This window comes from Manis pentadactyla, chromosome 7 (genome assembly GCF_030020395.1).
Source record: "Manis pentadactyla isolate mManPen7 chromosome 7, mManPen7.hap1, whole genome shotgun sequence".
NCBI classification, from domain to species: Eukaryota; Metazoa; Chordata; class Mammalia; order Pholidota; family Manidae; genus Manis; species Manis pentadactyla.
In genome coordinates, this window is record NC_080025.1 from 33,193,016 (window position 1) to 33,208,092 (window position 15,077).

Genomic DNA, 15,077 nt, shown 5'->3' on the forward strand with positions numbered 1-15,077 from the left:
TTTGTTCATCAACAGATGAATGGATAAGTTTTAGCATAAGAGAATACTATTTGGCAGTAAAAAAGAAGTACTGATACTGACAACAGGAATGAATCTCAAAATAATGAAAGAAATTACACAAATAATGGAGTCTACACTGCATGATTCCTTTTATATACAATTTTAGAAGACACAGGCTAATCTATATGTACTGAGAGAAGAGCTGGGGACAGGAAGGGAACTACAGGAGTCATGAGGAAACTTTTTGGGGTGATGGGTTCATTACACTGATTTTGCTGATGGTTTCATGTGTTTATACGTATGTCAACATGTACCAGAAAGTATGAGTACCTTAAGTATGAGCTGTTCATTGTATGTCAATTATATTTCAGGAAAGCTGTAACAACAAAAGCCGCCTGCCATTTGTAATCCTGCTTCTCCACCGCGTTCTCTCTTGAGCTCATTTTAACTGGGCTATTGGCCCTGCCACCCCACTGAAGATGCTCCTCAGGAGCACTACTGACCTTGCGATCAGTCAACAACATTTGACACAAGTCATCACATCCCCCTCCTTGAGGCGTTTTCTTCACATGGCTTCCAGGACATCTCACTCTCCTGGTGTCTCTACCAATTCAGTTCTCTTTCTCCTGCATCAATTCTTTCTTCCCCGACCGGAGTGGCTTATAGCTCTTCTTTTCTAAATACAGCGACGGCTTCCAGTTTCATGGCTGTCAACATCATCTATTCACTGACAGCTCACACATTCTATTTCTAGCCTGGGACCCTATACTGGGTATCATTTCCACTTGGATGTCTAATTGGCATCTCAAATTGAAGTTGTCCAAGTGGAATGTTTAATTACTCTTGCCCTCCAGTCGTCTCCTTTCAGTGAATGGGAACTCTGTCCTTCCAGGTACCTTCCAGTTACCGTCATAATCCTTAATGTCTCTCCCTCACAGCTACACCCAATCTGAGAGCAAATATCATTGGCTCTATCTTCAACATATTTTGACCACTTCTCACCAGCCCTGAATTCCATTCTAAGCCAATATAACCTTCTGCCTGGATTATTGCAATGGCCTCTTAAGTAGTCTCCTTAAATTGGGCCTTGCCTCTCTTCGGTCTATTCTCCACACAGCAGCCACAATAAGCCACTGAAACAAAACTAAGGTCATATGACCACTTTGCTCAAAATCCTGCAATGGCTTCCCATTTACTCAAAGTCAACATTTTTACACAGGCCACACAGGCTCCAGACAGATTTTCTCATCTCATGCTCTGTTCTCCTGCCATCCTCATCTTGTTCCTGGAATCCATAGCTGCACTTCCCCTTGGGCCCCACGACTTGACCTGGTGTGCCCTCCCTGGAAACTGGGAGCCCTGCTCCTCCAGCCTCATCAGGGTCTTACTAACACGTCACCTTCTCTGGAATGCTTTCATTGACTACCCAATTTAAAACTAATTCTTCCTCCCGTGTGCTCCCACTTCTACCTTCCCTATTTTATTCTCTCTAGAATAGTTGGCTGCACACAACAGACTATATTCTTATTCATTTATTGTCTGTGAATGTATGCACTTTGAGAGCAGGGATGTTTTACCTATTTCTGTCTGTTTGCCCCAATCTTTGCTGTACCCACAGCACCCTGGGCAATGGATGGTCCGCAGTGGGTGCTCCAGTGTTTAATACAAAAATGAATGAATCTGAAATGCTGGCTCTGTAATTCGTCAGATTTCCATAAATGCATCAGTCTTTTCTCAGAACACAGCAGTAGCTCTATTCTACACAAAGAGCCCATTTCCTTCATTTTTGCTCTTCCAGGCTTTTAAAATGAGGTACCCCTGTATATTTAGCAGAAACCTTTATCACACACACAGATAAAGGAGACTGCAGACACACCTCACTGCACTGTGCCTTGCCTGTGGTGGCTGTGTGCTGAGCAAGCCCACTGGTGCCATGTTCCCAACAGCCTAAGCTCGTGGCTGATGATGGAGGGCCTTCCCCGAGGCCTGCTTTAGTGCCTAGTACATCTAAGTGCCCAATAAATACCTTATGACAAATAAACTGGGGGATTGTGAGCTGACGCTGGATGACAAAGAGCAGCCAGTCACCTAATGACCGTTGCCCCCCAGAAGTGGCTCTGGACGCCCGCCTGGTGAGGCAAGAAAGCTGGCGGCCCTGGCATTGCTCACTGCTCCTGCAGTTTTCCTCTGTGCTTGTCGTCTGTGCCTCTGTGCTCAAATAACGTTATCCACAGGACAATTCTAATGTTGAGAACTAATCAAGTGTCATTATTACACTGGCGATCACCTTACTAATGGCAGTGTCACTGTTTCCTGTGGAGCTAAGCATGTTCTAGGGTTACCCCTTTCCTTTCCAAGACCTCTCTGCAACCCTGCCATTCACACTGCAATCTGTCAATGCCAAGGATTGGTAAATTTCTGTAAAGAATCAAGCAGTGAGTATCCTGGGCTTTGAGAGCCAAAGGTTTCTGTGGTAAGTACTCTGTCACAGTAGCGTGAAAGCGGCCACAGACAGTGCATCAATGAATGAGTGTGGCTGTGCTGCAATAAAACTTTATTTACAAAAACAGATGGCAAGTTGCAGTTTGCCAATCCCAGGGTATGACTTTAATTTTATATTATCAAAGGTAACATTTATATCCTGCTCACAAAAACAATCAACTATTTATTATTATAGATCCTAGCATTTGTGTATAGTTAAATTCTAAAATTCTGACAAGCAATTAACAGCAATTACACTGTGATCAGGCACATATAGTTTACACACAATCTGACAAGTATGATGATGACACTTCCCCCACCTTCACCCTGAGCAACTCACCGCTGCCCAAGCCCTGCAGAGCCAATGCCTCCGGGACAAATACTGTGAATTCTGTGCACCCATTCCTTAGCTTCAACAAGTAACAGAGCATGGCCAATTATGTCTCATCTGTACCTGCATCCACTGATTTTGAGGTACATCTCAAATAATTTTTCTTATTTTTTATGTGTGAGAGACATCCTCAGCTTTAACTAGTTTCTTGAATTTTCTGTTTTGACAATTCTACTTTTATTTTACTTAAGTGTTTCTTAACTTCTGATTTTTCCTCTTTAAAATAGCATCTTGTCCATTCAGGGGCTTCACACTTCAGGGCTGACCCACCAGAAACTAACCTTTATGTAAATTACAGGGCCCAGAAAGGTCAACCTCAAAGGACCATACCCTGCACTACTAATACTCCGCCTAACCCTGTCTGTTTAATTTCTTTAGTAAAGAACTCTCAGACAGGGAAGGGGCTAGAGGTCAGTCTACATCAGGGAGTAGCAGGGTCAGTGGGGCTTCAATCGGTAAGATACCGCTAGTTAAACCATATTCCGGCCTCCTGTCACACCTGAGCTCTCTGTGGGGTTCTGCTACAGCACCTCTCTCTCCCCACCCCAACACTGCGCCAGCGCATTCTTTACTCCTTTCAGCCATTCAGCACTTTTCCAACTGTCTTGGGCTTTCAGAGGTTGAAGATTGGTGTACTATAGCTGGCTATAAACAAGCTGATTGTGAAAAATTCAAGAGTCTTGTGAGCAGACTGTTAAACCATAAATAATGTGAAAGTGGCCACTGTTAGAGTATTTATACTATGGAAATTGGCAAACACTACAAATCAGGGCTTTGTAAAATCTCCCCATACTTCCCCAGAACTAGCACTGAAATCCCTCGTCTGTCTTTATCCCTCTGTTTTCTTTTCTTTTGCTTTTATACCATTTTAATTCATTTACTATAAATATAATGGGGTTACAGGAAGGAAAGAAAATTTATCTGCTCAGTCTACCATGTTTAACCAGAAATCTGTTTTCCTCAATTACAGGTGCATTATAAACTGCATGCCATGGCAGCATACAGCATACTTGGGTGGTACTTGAGGTGGTGCATTCCCAGTAGGGGTACACAGAAGACCCTTACCTGCATGTCCAGTTCATGGCATCTTTGCGCAATTTCTTCCTTTGCTGACAAAGCTTCATTTAGTTCTTCTGACGTTTTCTTCAACTGGTTAGAAACAAAAAGATACAATCAACATTTCAATATTAAGTGGCAATAATAATTACATATGTACAATGTAGAATTAAGACATTCCCCTTGTTTTCCTGCAGGGCAGGGAGAAATCCAGAACAACCCTTCTGCACGAGTCAGAAGGTGGCACTTCTACATCTGAATCTTTCAGTCCTAAATCTAGTCTCTTCTGTACTTTGAACTGGGTTCTTTCCTCATATCAAGTTTTCTACACAGCATCTTTTGAGCTACTTGGTTCCTGGCAATGTTGATTCTGTAATAACTGAGAAATTTTACCTTGATAAAATATGTATGTGCTAGAAGACAGAGGTTTCAACTGTTAAAATATATAGCTAGTGTATCTCAACACAAGTTCTTTAGTCAGAGTAAACCTTTGGTTAATTTGTATTAATAATTTTAAATTAAAATATCTGTATTATTTTTAAAATAAATCTTTGTATTGTTCTGTTTTAAATATTTGTGTAACTCTGATTTTCAACACAAGCCAAACATTCCTGACTTGTGTCCCATTATTATATAAACTCTTAAGTTAGCAAATATGAACCAATTAATTAAAACTGATTAATTACTTAATTTTAAAAAAGAAAAAATAATTAAAATGAAATCATACTGGTTTCCCATTTCATGTGACCAAACCTCTCTGTCATAGACACACAAAAAACGCATCCAAGTTAACAACTTTAAAATAACCAAAGTAAGGGAAAGACAAATTACAACCTGGGTTAAAATTACAGCATGACCAAAGTTCCTGCAAAATACTAGAAACCCTGGGGAAGCAATGGGAGGAGGCAAAGGACACAAAGATGTCTGTTCATGCTATGGAACGGACACCTGGGATAGCTGGGACACAGAAACTAAGAATGTGATGAACAGTGTTTTATTAAAAAGCAGTAATTAAAATTACAAAGTAATTTTTCCATTAAAGCCATAAAAATGCACTGCAGAGTTCCTCTAAAACTATAGTAATTCTTGAGTGCATTTAAGTATCAGTTGACAGATGGTTCACTTCAAAAAGATCAAGGGTAGAGGAGACATCTTCAATCGAAAAATAATGTGAGAGAAAAAGTAAAATATCTTTTCTATTATATAAATAAATCAAAAGACTAAAAGCATGCTATTTCCCAGGAACTCTTCTATTGTGTAAAATATGGCACACAGAGAAAGAAAAATCAAGACCAGAAAACACTAGTTAAAATAAGCTAAATTATTTTAAAGTGGATATGCAAAAATAATTACAATTTTAAATACAAATTTGTAATATCCATAGTAAAGTAGCTTAAGTTCTTGAATTTAGGTAAAAAATAAAGAATAATACCAACATATCACATAAGCAATTTCAATTGAAACATTCTTTGCATTAAAATCTGAAGTTTATCTTTTCAATCTCTGCATGGATGAAAACAATGCAAAGTTTGATACCTGGCGATCAAGGTCAACATAGGCATCATTCCCAGCAGAGACAGGAGATTCTTTACTCATCAGCTGCAATTAAGATTTAAATGATTATAATTCTGAGGCAAAAAGATATTCCATATAATATACTTTCACAACAAACATGGATACCCAGCCACTACAGAATCATAAAGATGAAAGTGAAAACACAAATGTGAAGGGATACTTTCTTTTAACATTAAAGCTTTTCAGTCTGGAACATTTTTTTCACTCCAAGATAATGCCTTCATTTAAAATTACAGATCCAAATGCTGGCGCGCATTTTCACTGTGGGCCCAGTCAGAAGAATCAAGTGTCTCTTATTCTTATCACTAAAAAGAGAAATCTTTAAGTTAAAATATAGCTAAAATATTTAAAAATTGACTTTTCAGTTAAAGAGGGCAGTACTAAGTTAACTATTTCTTTCTGAAGAATAAATGTGGGTACGGTCAACATTAGCCAAGACTGACTGCCAGGGTTTGTTTACAAGAACACATGCACACAAAAGTCCTTCCAGTCTTCACTTGCCCTTGTGTTGCAAAGAAAGAAGACCCAGAGGGCTGTGTGAGGCTGGGGGAGAAGGCGATAAAAAGTCTGATTGTGACAATGTCAGGGGCACACTCACAATCCATTGTGTCCTTCTGTTCTGTCTGAAGGAGACAGTTACAAATGTGAGCAGGTACTGCTGAGAGACCTTGGAATTTCAGCCTTCATCCCATTCTCTAGGGAATTAAATGTTATATTCAGCTGTACCCTTTTCTCTGTATCAGTGGTTCTCAAAGTGGAGACCCAAACATCATCAGCATCACTGCCCAGAAACTTGTCAGAAATGCAAATTCTTGGGTCCCAGACTGGGTCTACTGAGTCAGGACCAGCAATCTACTTAGTAAATGCCCAGGTGACTGATGCATACTGAGGTTTGAGAACCACTGCTCCTCTGTATTAATGTCATGAGAGAAGTTGAAAGTCCCTTAGAGTAATTAGGAAAAGAAAAAAATCTCAGGAAGAGTAAAAAATACTGGCTTCAATTTTTACACTTATGCTGTGAGAATGTCGATAAGAAGATTAATGTTTTTCTTCCAATTGAAAAAATAGTACCTATTGGAGAGAAGATAAAATTCAGGGAAAAAAAACATTATGTTACCATCCAGAAGTAACCATTCCAATAATTTTCCAGTAGTTGACTTAGGAGGCTACCCGTGCCAACCGTGAGCCTAGAATATTCCAGAGTGCCAAGGCTGCAGCAGAATATTCAGAGAGGAAGCACCCACTTCAGAGGCAGGTGGTAGAAGGCAGTGGAAACATTTTCTTCCAGTTTCTTCCTCTTCCCATGGTTATGGGTTAGTACTTGTCATAAACACAGCAACACCTCTGAGGCTAGGTGTCCCAGTCTGAGCACCACCTTCTCTGGCTCCAGTTCTCATTCAGTCACATCAGGCCCCACATCTCTGCACCTCCTCCCAGTTTTCCAGGCAGGGCCCATCCTTAGAATTGTTTTCTTCCTTGCTTTGCTTAGTGAACATTATTGTGTTGCCGCCTGAAGTTGACTCCCCTTTCTTCTACTACATCACCTTACTTTGGGGAATCTCCCCTTCCCACTTGAGATTCCATGGTTCACCATTGGTTTAATCTTCTCTTTCTAGCCTAGATTTCACAGTCCATTACTTTGAATGACTTCTGTCAACATCATCAATGTTCTTACTTCAGTTCCTTCTTCCTGGCAAAATCTCAATCCAATATCTGACTATCTGTATCTTCTGGCCATATATCCTGGACTGCTAAGTACTGAGAGTAAAACAATTTTTAAAATCACAAAACACTGTTAATACATAGTTACCAATTTCAACTGGGCCTTCAAAGCTGCTGCCCCAAAGTTGATATGCTTCCCCAGTCAGCTGGTGCTTTATTCCCTCTAGGGATTATGGCAAACCTTTCCTACTTATCATCCTTTCCTATGGCACAACCTCCATCTTTCTCTTTCTTCCTATTAGCATTTAAAATAGTTAAGACTACAATTTACTTGACTGCCATTCACATTTCTCCAAAGAAGATGATACACAAATGGCCAATAAACACATGAAAAGATGCTCAACATCATTAGTCTTTAGGGAAATGCAAGTAAATCACAATGAGATACCATATCACACCTCCTAGGATGGCTGTCACCAAAAAATTGGGACAATAACAAGGGCTGGCAAGGAGGTAGAGAACGTCAGACTCCTAGTGCACTGCTGGTGAGAATGTAAAACAGGGCAGACACCAATAGGAGGCAGTTTGCTGCTTCCTCAGAAGTTCAACAGAATTACCATTTGACCCAACAAATCAATTTCTGGGTATAGAACTGAAAGAATTAAAAACAGGTGTGCACAGAGAAGACAAGTAGTGACTCTACAGCATCTTACTACTCTGATGGACAGAGACTGCAATGGGGTTTGTTGGGGGGACTTGGTGAAGGGGGGAGCCTAGTAAACATAATGTTCCTCATGTAATTGTAGATTAATGATACCAAAAACAAAAACAAAAAAACAGGTGTTCAAAAAACACCCTGTATGCTCTTGTTTGCAGCAGCATTGCTCATAATAGCCAAAGGTGGAAATGCCCCAAATGTCCATCAACAGATGAACAGATGAACAAAATGTGGTTGTACACACAATGGATTATTACTCAGCGATGAAAGGGAACAAAGTATAGGCACATACTACAAAAGAACCTTAAAACATTATGCTAAATGAAAAAGCCAGACACAAAAGCCCAGATATCACGATTCCATGTATATGAAATGTCCAGAACAGGGCAACCCACGGAAACAGAAAGCAGATCAGTGGTTGCGAGGGCAAGAGAGGGAGAAATGAGGACTGCCTATTTAATGCACAGGCATTTTTGTGACAATAAAAAAGTTCTGGGACTAAAGAGTGGTAATGTTTGCATAATATGAATATAGAAAATGTCACTAATGGTAAATTTTATATTATGTGTATTTAAAAAAACTAAAAAAATTAAGTTGGTAGCACCTGAATAAAGATATAAATAGAATGTGCATTAAAAAACAAAACCGAAAGAAACCTGCCCTCTTACAAAAGCCTTTATTTTTTATTTTTTGGTATAATTAATCTACAATTACATGAGGAACATTATGTTTACTAGGCTCCCCGCTTCACCAAGTCCCCCCCACAAACCCCATTATAGTCACTGTCCATCAGCGTAGTAAGATGCTGTAGAAACACTACTTGTCTTCTCTGTGTTGCACAGCCCTCCCCATGCCTCCCCCCACATTATACATGCTAATTGTAGTGCCCCCTTTCTTTTTCACCCCTCTTATCCCTCCCTTCCCATCCATCCTCCCCAGTCCCTCTCCCTTTGGTAGCTGTTAGTCCTTTCTTGGGTTCTGTGAGTCTGCTGCTGTTTTGTTCCTTCAGTTTTTTCTTTGTTCTTATACTCCACAGATGAGTGATATCATTTGGTACTTGCCTTTCTCCACCTGGCTTATTTCACTGAGCATAACACACTCTAGCTCCATCCATGTTGTTGTAAATGGTAAGACTTGTTTTCTTCTTATGGCTGAATAATATTCCATTGTGTATATGTACCACATCTTCCTTATCCATTCATCTACTGATGGACACTTAGGTTGCTTCCATTTCTTGGCTATTGTAAATAGTGCTGCGATAAACATAGGGGTGCATCTGCCTTTTTCAAACTGGAGTGCTGCATTCTTAGGGTAAATTCCTAGAAGTGGAATTCCTGGGTCAAATGATATTTCTATTTTGAACTTTTTGAGGAACCTCCATATTGCTTTCCATATGGTTGAACTAATTTACATTCCCACCAGCAGTGTAGGAGGGTTCCCCTTTCTCCACCACCTCACCAACATTCGTTGTTGTTTGTCTTTTGGATGGTAGCCATCCTAACTGGTGTGAGGTGATATCTCATTGTGGTTTTAATTTATATTTCTCTGATGATTAGCGATGTGGAGCATCTTTTCATGTGTCTGTTGGCCATCTGAATTTCTTCTTTGGAGAACTATCTGTTCAGCTCCTTGGCCCATTTTTTAATTGGATTATTTGCTTTTTGTTTGTTGAGGTGTGTGAGCTCTTTATATATTTTGGATGTGAACCCTTTATTGGTTCTGTCATTTATGAATATATTCTCCCATACTGTAGGGTACCTTTTTGTTCTATTGATGGTGTCCTTTGCTGTACAGAAGCTTTTCAGCTTGATATAGTCCCACTTGTTCATTTTTGCTACAAAAGCCTTTCTTTAACTTCACGATTCTGCCTTCCCCCCAGATCCCTCAGTCTACTGGTTTCAAGCTCTGGAGAGTTCCAGGTCTGCCCTCTTGTCTCCACCCTACCCGCAGGACTTAGTTCAGGCTTCCGCCACTCTTCACTGCTAAGTAAGTACTAAGGCCTCTTAGCTGCTCTCCCTTCCGCTAGCCTTGTTTTCCTCCCATCCATTCTTCTCACATCATGGGTTTTCTCAAATACAGGTTTCAACGTGTTTTCTCCTTAAAATCTATTAACTGGTTTCCAAAATCCCAACTCTTTAAACAGAAATGCTCAAAATCCCAATGATCTTCTGTACCTTGTTTCATTTCTAAGCACTCCTGCCTCACAGTGCTGCTGCCCGTGCCTCTTTCAGTTCCCCACCACGCCTCGCAGGCCTTGCTTCTCTAGCCTCCCGGACTGGAGAACAATTTTTGCCTCCTCCTCACCTCCTCTCATATTTTAGTGCCCAGTTTATACGCCACCTTCTCTGAGAAGCCTTCCCTAATGTCCCCAAACTGACTTAGATACTCCCTTGAAGCACAGCTATATTTCCCCCATCGTGGCATTTTTCATTTTAAATGTTTGGAATGTACTGAATTGCCTGTTTGGCCATTTTGCCAATGAGACTTACACTTTCTAAGGCAGGAGGCCACATCTATCTTTTTCACAGCTGCATCTCTAATGCCTACTACAATTATTAGTGAATATTAGGTGCTTAGTAACTATCTGCTAAATGAAGAAAAGGAGTAGGTACATACAAGATATATCATATATTCTTAAAATCAAATTGTACGTACGATTTTATATATTGCTTTTTTCACTTGACATGTGTTCTCCCTTTGTTATAAGATACCCTTATTTTTAAAACAAATTTTTACTGGCTATATAATATTCCATGATGTAGAGGTACCATAATTTAAGGACTTGCTTTCTAATGGGTATATATTGTCTTCATATTTCTGTTAATATGAAGTAGTTTAATAAACACTATTATGCCCAATCTTTGTCTGAATTTCTAAATATTCCTTTGGGAAATAATTCATAGAATTAAAATCACTTAGTCACTGATTTTAACTTAAACAATATTCTTGATTAGATACAATATCTGCTATTATAGAAAAATTGGAAAATACAGAAAAGACTATAGAATACCCAATCATTTAGAGAAGGTTAACATCTTGGCAAGTTTGTTTTCATTCATCTTAATTTTAATTTTTAACAGAAGTGAGACTATATTGTTCATGTACCCTGTTTCCTTACATAAGCCTTCATCTATGTCATTACATATTTTTCAAAACAATGTTTTAATGCCTAAGCAATATGCCAATACATTATTGTGCCATAATTTATTTATCTATTCTCCTATTGCTGGGCAGTTATTTCTAATGTTATTTCTCAAGTTTCAGTACTAGAATACAACACAGTAGTTATGGGCATGAGCTTAGATTTGAATTCTAACTACACCTTTGTGAACTTGAGCAAGTTACTCACACTGTATGCCTTCATTTCCTCTTTTACAAAATGGGGGAAATAACAGTATATAACCTTAAAGAACTGTACCTTATTTTTTCTTTCATTTTTTTTTTACTGTGGTAAAATATATGTAAAACTTGCCATTTTAACAAATTCTAAGAGAATATTACATTTCAGTAGCATTAACTACAACTGTAGTGAATTTTAAATGAGCTAGTATCTGTAATATGCTTAGTAAATACTGGCACTATCTAGCACACAGTAGATCCTAGATATTTGCTATTACTATTCTTAATAAGTATCTTTGTATTTTAGATCTCCTTAGGATAAATTCCTAAAAGTGGAATTACAGAATCAATTACAATAAGGGAGAACTGTTAGGGGCTCCTTTATTCTTCTGGTTTTTGCTTAATAAAAGAACCCTTAGAGTTGGGCTGGGTCTATGACCACCTGGAATAAAGACCACATTTCCTAGTGTCCCTGTGGGGCTATGTGAAGGATATCTGGCTAGCAGCAGTGATAGTTCCTGAAAGTTTTCTTAGAGGAAGTGGATAACTCTTCCTGCAGTCCTTCCCGTTGGCTGGAAATGTGAATGTGGTCACTGGAACTTGAGAAACCCAAGCTGGACCACCAGGTGGGAATCATGCATGAAGGATGGCAAACATAGATACAAGCAAGCTGGGCCCCTGATGACCAGAGACCCAATCCAGGACCACTTACGAGAAAATTAAAGTTACATCTTGCTTGGGTGATCATCATTATGTATTTTTACACCAACGACCTTGTATTTTATGTAATAAAAGAGCTTAACACATTCAAAAAGATGTGCCAGTTTATCCTTTTTACTGACTGACAAAAAGCACTGCTTAGATCTGAGTCCTCTGTATTAAAAAATCTGGCTGGCCTTTGCCCCAGTTCCTGGAAGGTAGCCCCTAAAGCTCTGGAATTTCCTGACTGATATGAGAATCTTTGACAGTTTAAGCTAGACAGTTTAGACAGCTTAAGCTCAGGAGATGCTCCAGCTGGGGGACTGGCCATGCCAGAAAAACCAACCATATCTTAGAGGGCTGGGGCTTCGCACCACTTCCTATCAGCCTGACATCTGGGGAGGAGACAGGAGCTGGACTCTGAGCTGAACGTCATGGCCAATAACCCAATCAATCATGCCTACATAATAAAACCCTAGTTAAGACCTCTGGCCATGAAAACTCAGGGGAGCTTCCCTGGCAGCAGTGCTTTCTGTGCTGTCACACATCAATGTACTGGAAGTGGGACCTGCCTTGATTCCATGGGGAGCAGACCACAGAAACTTCACATTTGGAACCCTCTAAGTTCTCATTCTGCACATGGGGATGCGGGGGTGGAGCTGGCTCTGATTTGCACCTTTCTGCTATAGCAAAACTGCCATCATTCCTGAGTTTTTTTAGTCATTCTGGCGAATAATCAAACCTGAGGTGGTGGTGGGAACTCCTGGATTTATAGTCAGTTGGTTGGATTACAAAACAAACATTTTAGCTTAATCTGCACTTAGCATTTTTCATATTTGTCTGTTGTATTTATATTGCATATTCATGCCCTGTACTTCTTTCTTGTTCCCTTAAGGGTTTCTTCCATTGCTTTTACAATGAAAAACATTCTCATGTCCTGAGATCAACCAGTTATTAGTCTATATTTCATTTTTACTTGTTGGCATACTGAGTATTTCAAGCTGAAGGAATTCGAGAAACAGCAGGTACAGGAAGGATTTTCTGCCCTTCCCTGAGGTAGGTCCTTAAGAGCCTCATGTGAGAAGTGCTCTCCCTGTACTTGGAGGAAAGGAGCTTCCCGACTTCTGAAGACGGAGGGATATTGAACGCAATCTGAGCAAGCGGGACTTGCTTTTTCCCCCAGTCGACTACACTCAGCTCAAACCCTTTTGTGTCCTAATGCATTTTTCCACAGTTCTCTACTCCTCATCAAACTTGGCATCAAAACACTCAGGTTTAAACACTTCTTATTCTTTACTTCCTTATCAAGGCTCCCATATCATGTAAAACTTATATTAAATAAATATGTGAGCTTTTCTTAATCTGTCATCTGTTATATAGGCCCCAGCAGAGAACTTGAGAGGGTAGAGGAGATACTTTCTATCCACTATAGCTCCAAAATAAACAATCATCTAGAAATTGGTTTGGAAGTGGCTAGAGTTGAAGACCCATTTTCTGTCAAACAAGAAACCAATAATTCAGTGTGAGGTAGACTGCTGGTTTAAAATAGGTATTCACAATGGCTTTAGGAATTAGTCTACTATTCCTAGTTCATTAAGGTGTTTAAAAATTAGGAATAGTTATTGAATATCTGTAAGATAAATGTTTAAAATTTGAAAAATTTGAATAAAATGAGAAATGTAAATGAGTATGACTTTTTAAATAAAAACAAGACAAGCTATATGGTAACCATAAAGGAAAAAAATTCTCAAAAAATAAGGAGAGTATCTTTTAAAAATTTCCATGTCTATTATTTAAACTCATGTTTGCTTCTTGATTTCTCACAAATGTTAAGCATAAGGCTCCACACATACCTCTTGAATGGCTGTCATGACAACATGCTGAACAGATTCCTCCATCATCATAATGGCTTGGATGTACTCTGAAAACAAGAACAATCTGGAATGTCACTGTTCAAGTTAAAGATAGTCAAGGGAATAAAGGCTAACACTTCATGAATTCTTTTAAGCAGTTTCCCATGTTTTGATTCTTCTTAGGAATTCCTCACATAGTTACATATATGTGCCATAGGTAAAGTGAAGGCTGGAAATCACAGTATTTATCCTTCCTGGCCCCCACTGCTCCTTTTAAAGTTGAGACTACAGTTAAAAGTTTACAGGAATGCAGTATCTCGGGAGTGGAAAACAGTAAAACGGTAAAGCCTAAAAGCCAGGATAGAAAGGACTGTATTACTCTTCCTAAAATTTAGAAAGTATCTGTGCTTCACATTATTCTTTGATACATGTTGACAAAAGTCTGTGCTTTATTCTTATATGATATCAAAGCACTGAATTGTGTATAATTCCTACCTTAATATTTTCTACTATAGCAAAGAAAAACTTTAATGAACTTAAAAACTGCTTAGGACAATTAAGTAAGATGAATTTAAGATAGAAACCGATGCCATAGTTACACCGTATACAATATTATACAACACTGTATAATACTGTACCCATGTAAATAAGGCACCCATGCATACATATGTATAATATGCCACATGGTGGTACCACCCTGGGCTTTGAAGTAATGGTCACATCTCTAAGAGGCCGAAGCTGAGCTCTGGTGATCTTACTCTCACCAGTGCCCAGAAAGAGCAGGATCTCAGCTGACGGTAGTGACAAAGTTAAAAAAAAAAATTCCTTGCCTTCTAAAAAAGCCTTGGAAATAGTTTTCATTATTTTCAAATTCAACAGTGGATGAGAAAAGTGGTATTAAGCATTAAAAAAAAAATCAATAGGCCAGCTGGATTCCACTGGTAAACAACTGTGGTAAATAGGTTGAAATAAGAAGCATTTTAGGAATATAAGACACAAATAAGGAGATTTTAGCCTCAACTTCCCTGTCTTTCCACACTTTTAAAAAACAAACACCAAAAACTTGTATTGGCACTGCAAGTATTATATGAAGAGGTCTTGTAAAATCGTTAAACTAATGTTTTGGCAAAAGACTCATGTATTTAGAATGCCAAAGGATAATTCTTTGCTTGACAGGTAACTTATTTTAAAAAAATATATTTTGACAGCACTATAAAATTATGACATTCTGGCTGTTAATGCCAAAGCTTTTAGTCAAAAACATGTTTTTAAGGAAGTATTGTCCTAAAAATATTTGTGCCCC

General features: G+C 38.9%; 1 protein-coding gene across 2 annotated transcripts in view; it reads right to left on the reverse strand.

Annotated features, from left to right (window-relative positions):
• Positions 1–15,077, reverse strand: part of HOOK3 (hook microtubule tethering protein 3) — a 127,601-nt gene that overhangs the window by 56,333 nt on the left and 56,191 nt on the right. For both annotated transcript variants that reach the window (XM_057505230.1, XM_036880742.2), the window contains exons 6-8: positions 13,775–13,842; positions 5,465–5,527; positions 3,938–4,021 (exon numbers count right to left, since the gene is read on the reverse strand). In XM_057505230.1, coding sequence (XP_057361213.1) covers positions 3,938–4,021; positions 5,465–5,527; positions 13,775–13,842 — 215 coding nt within the window. The remainder of the gene's footprint in view (positions 1–3,937; positions 4,022–5,464; positions 5,528–13,774; positions 13,843–15,077) is intronic.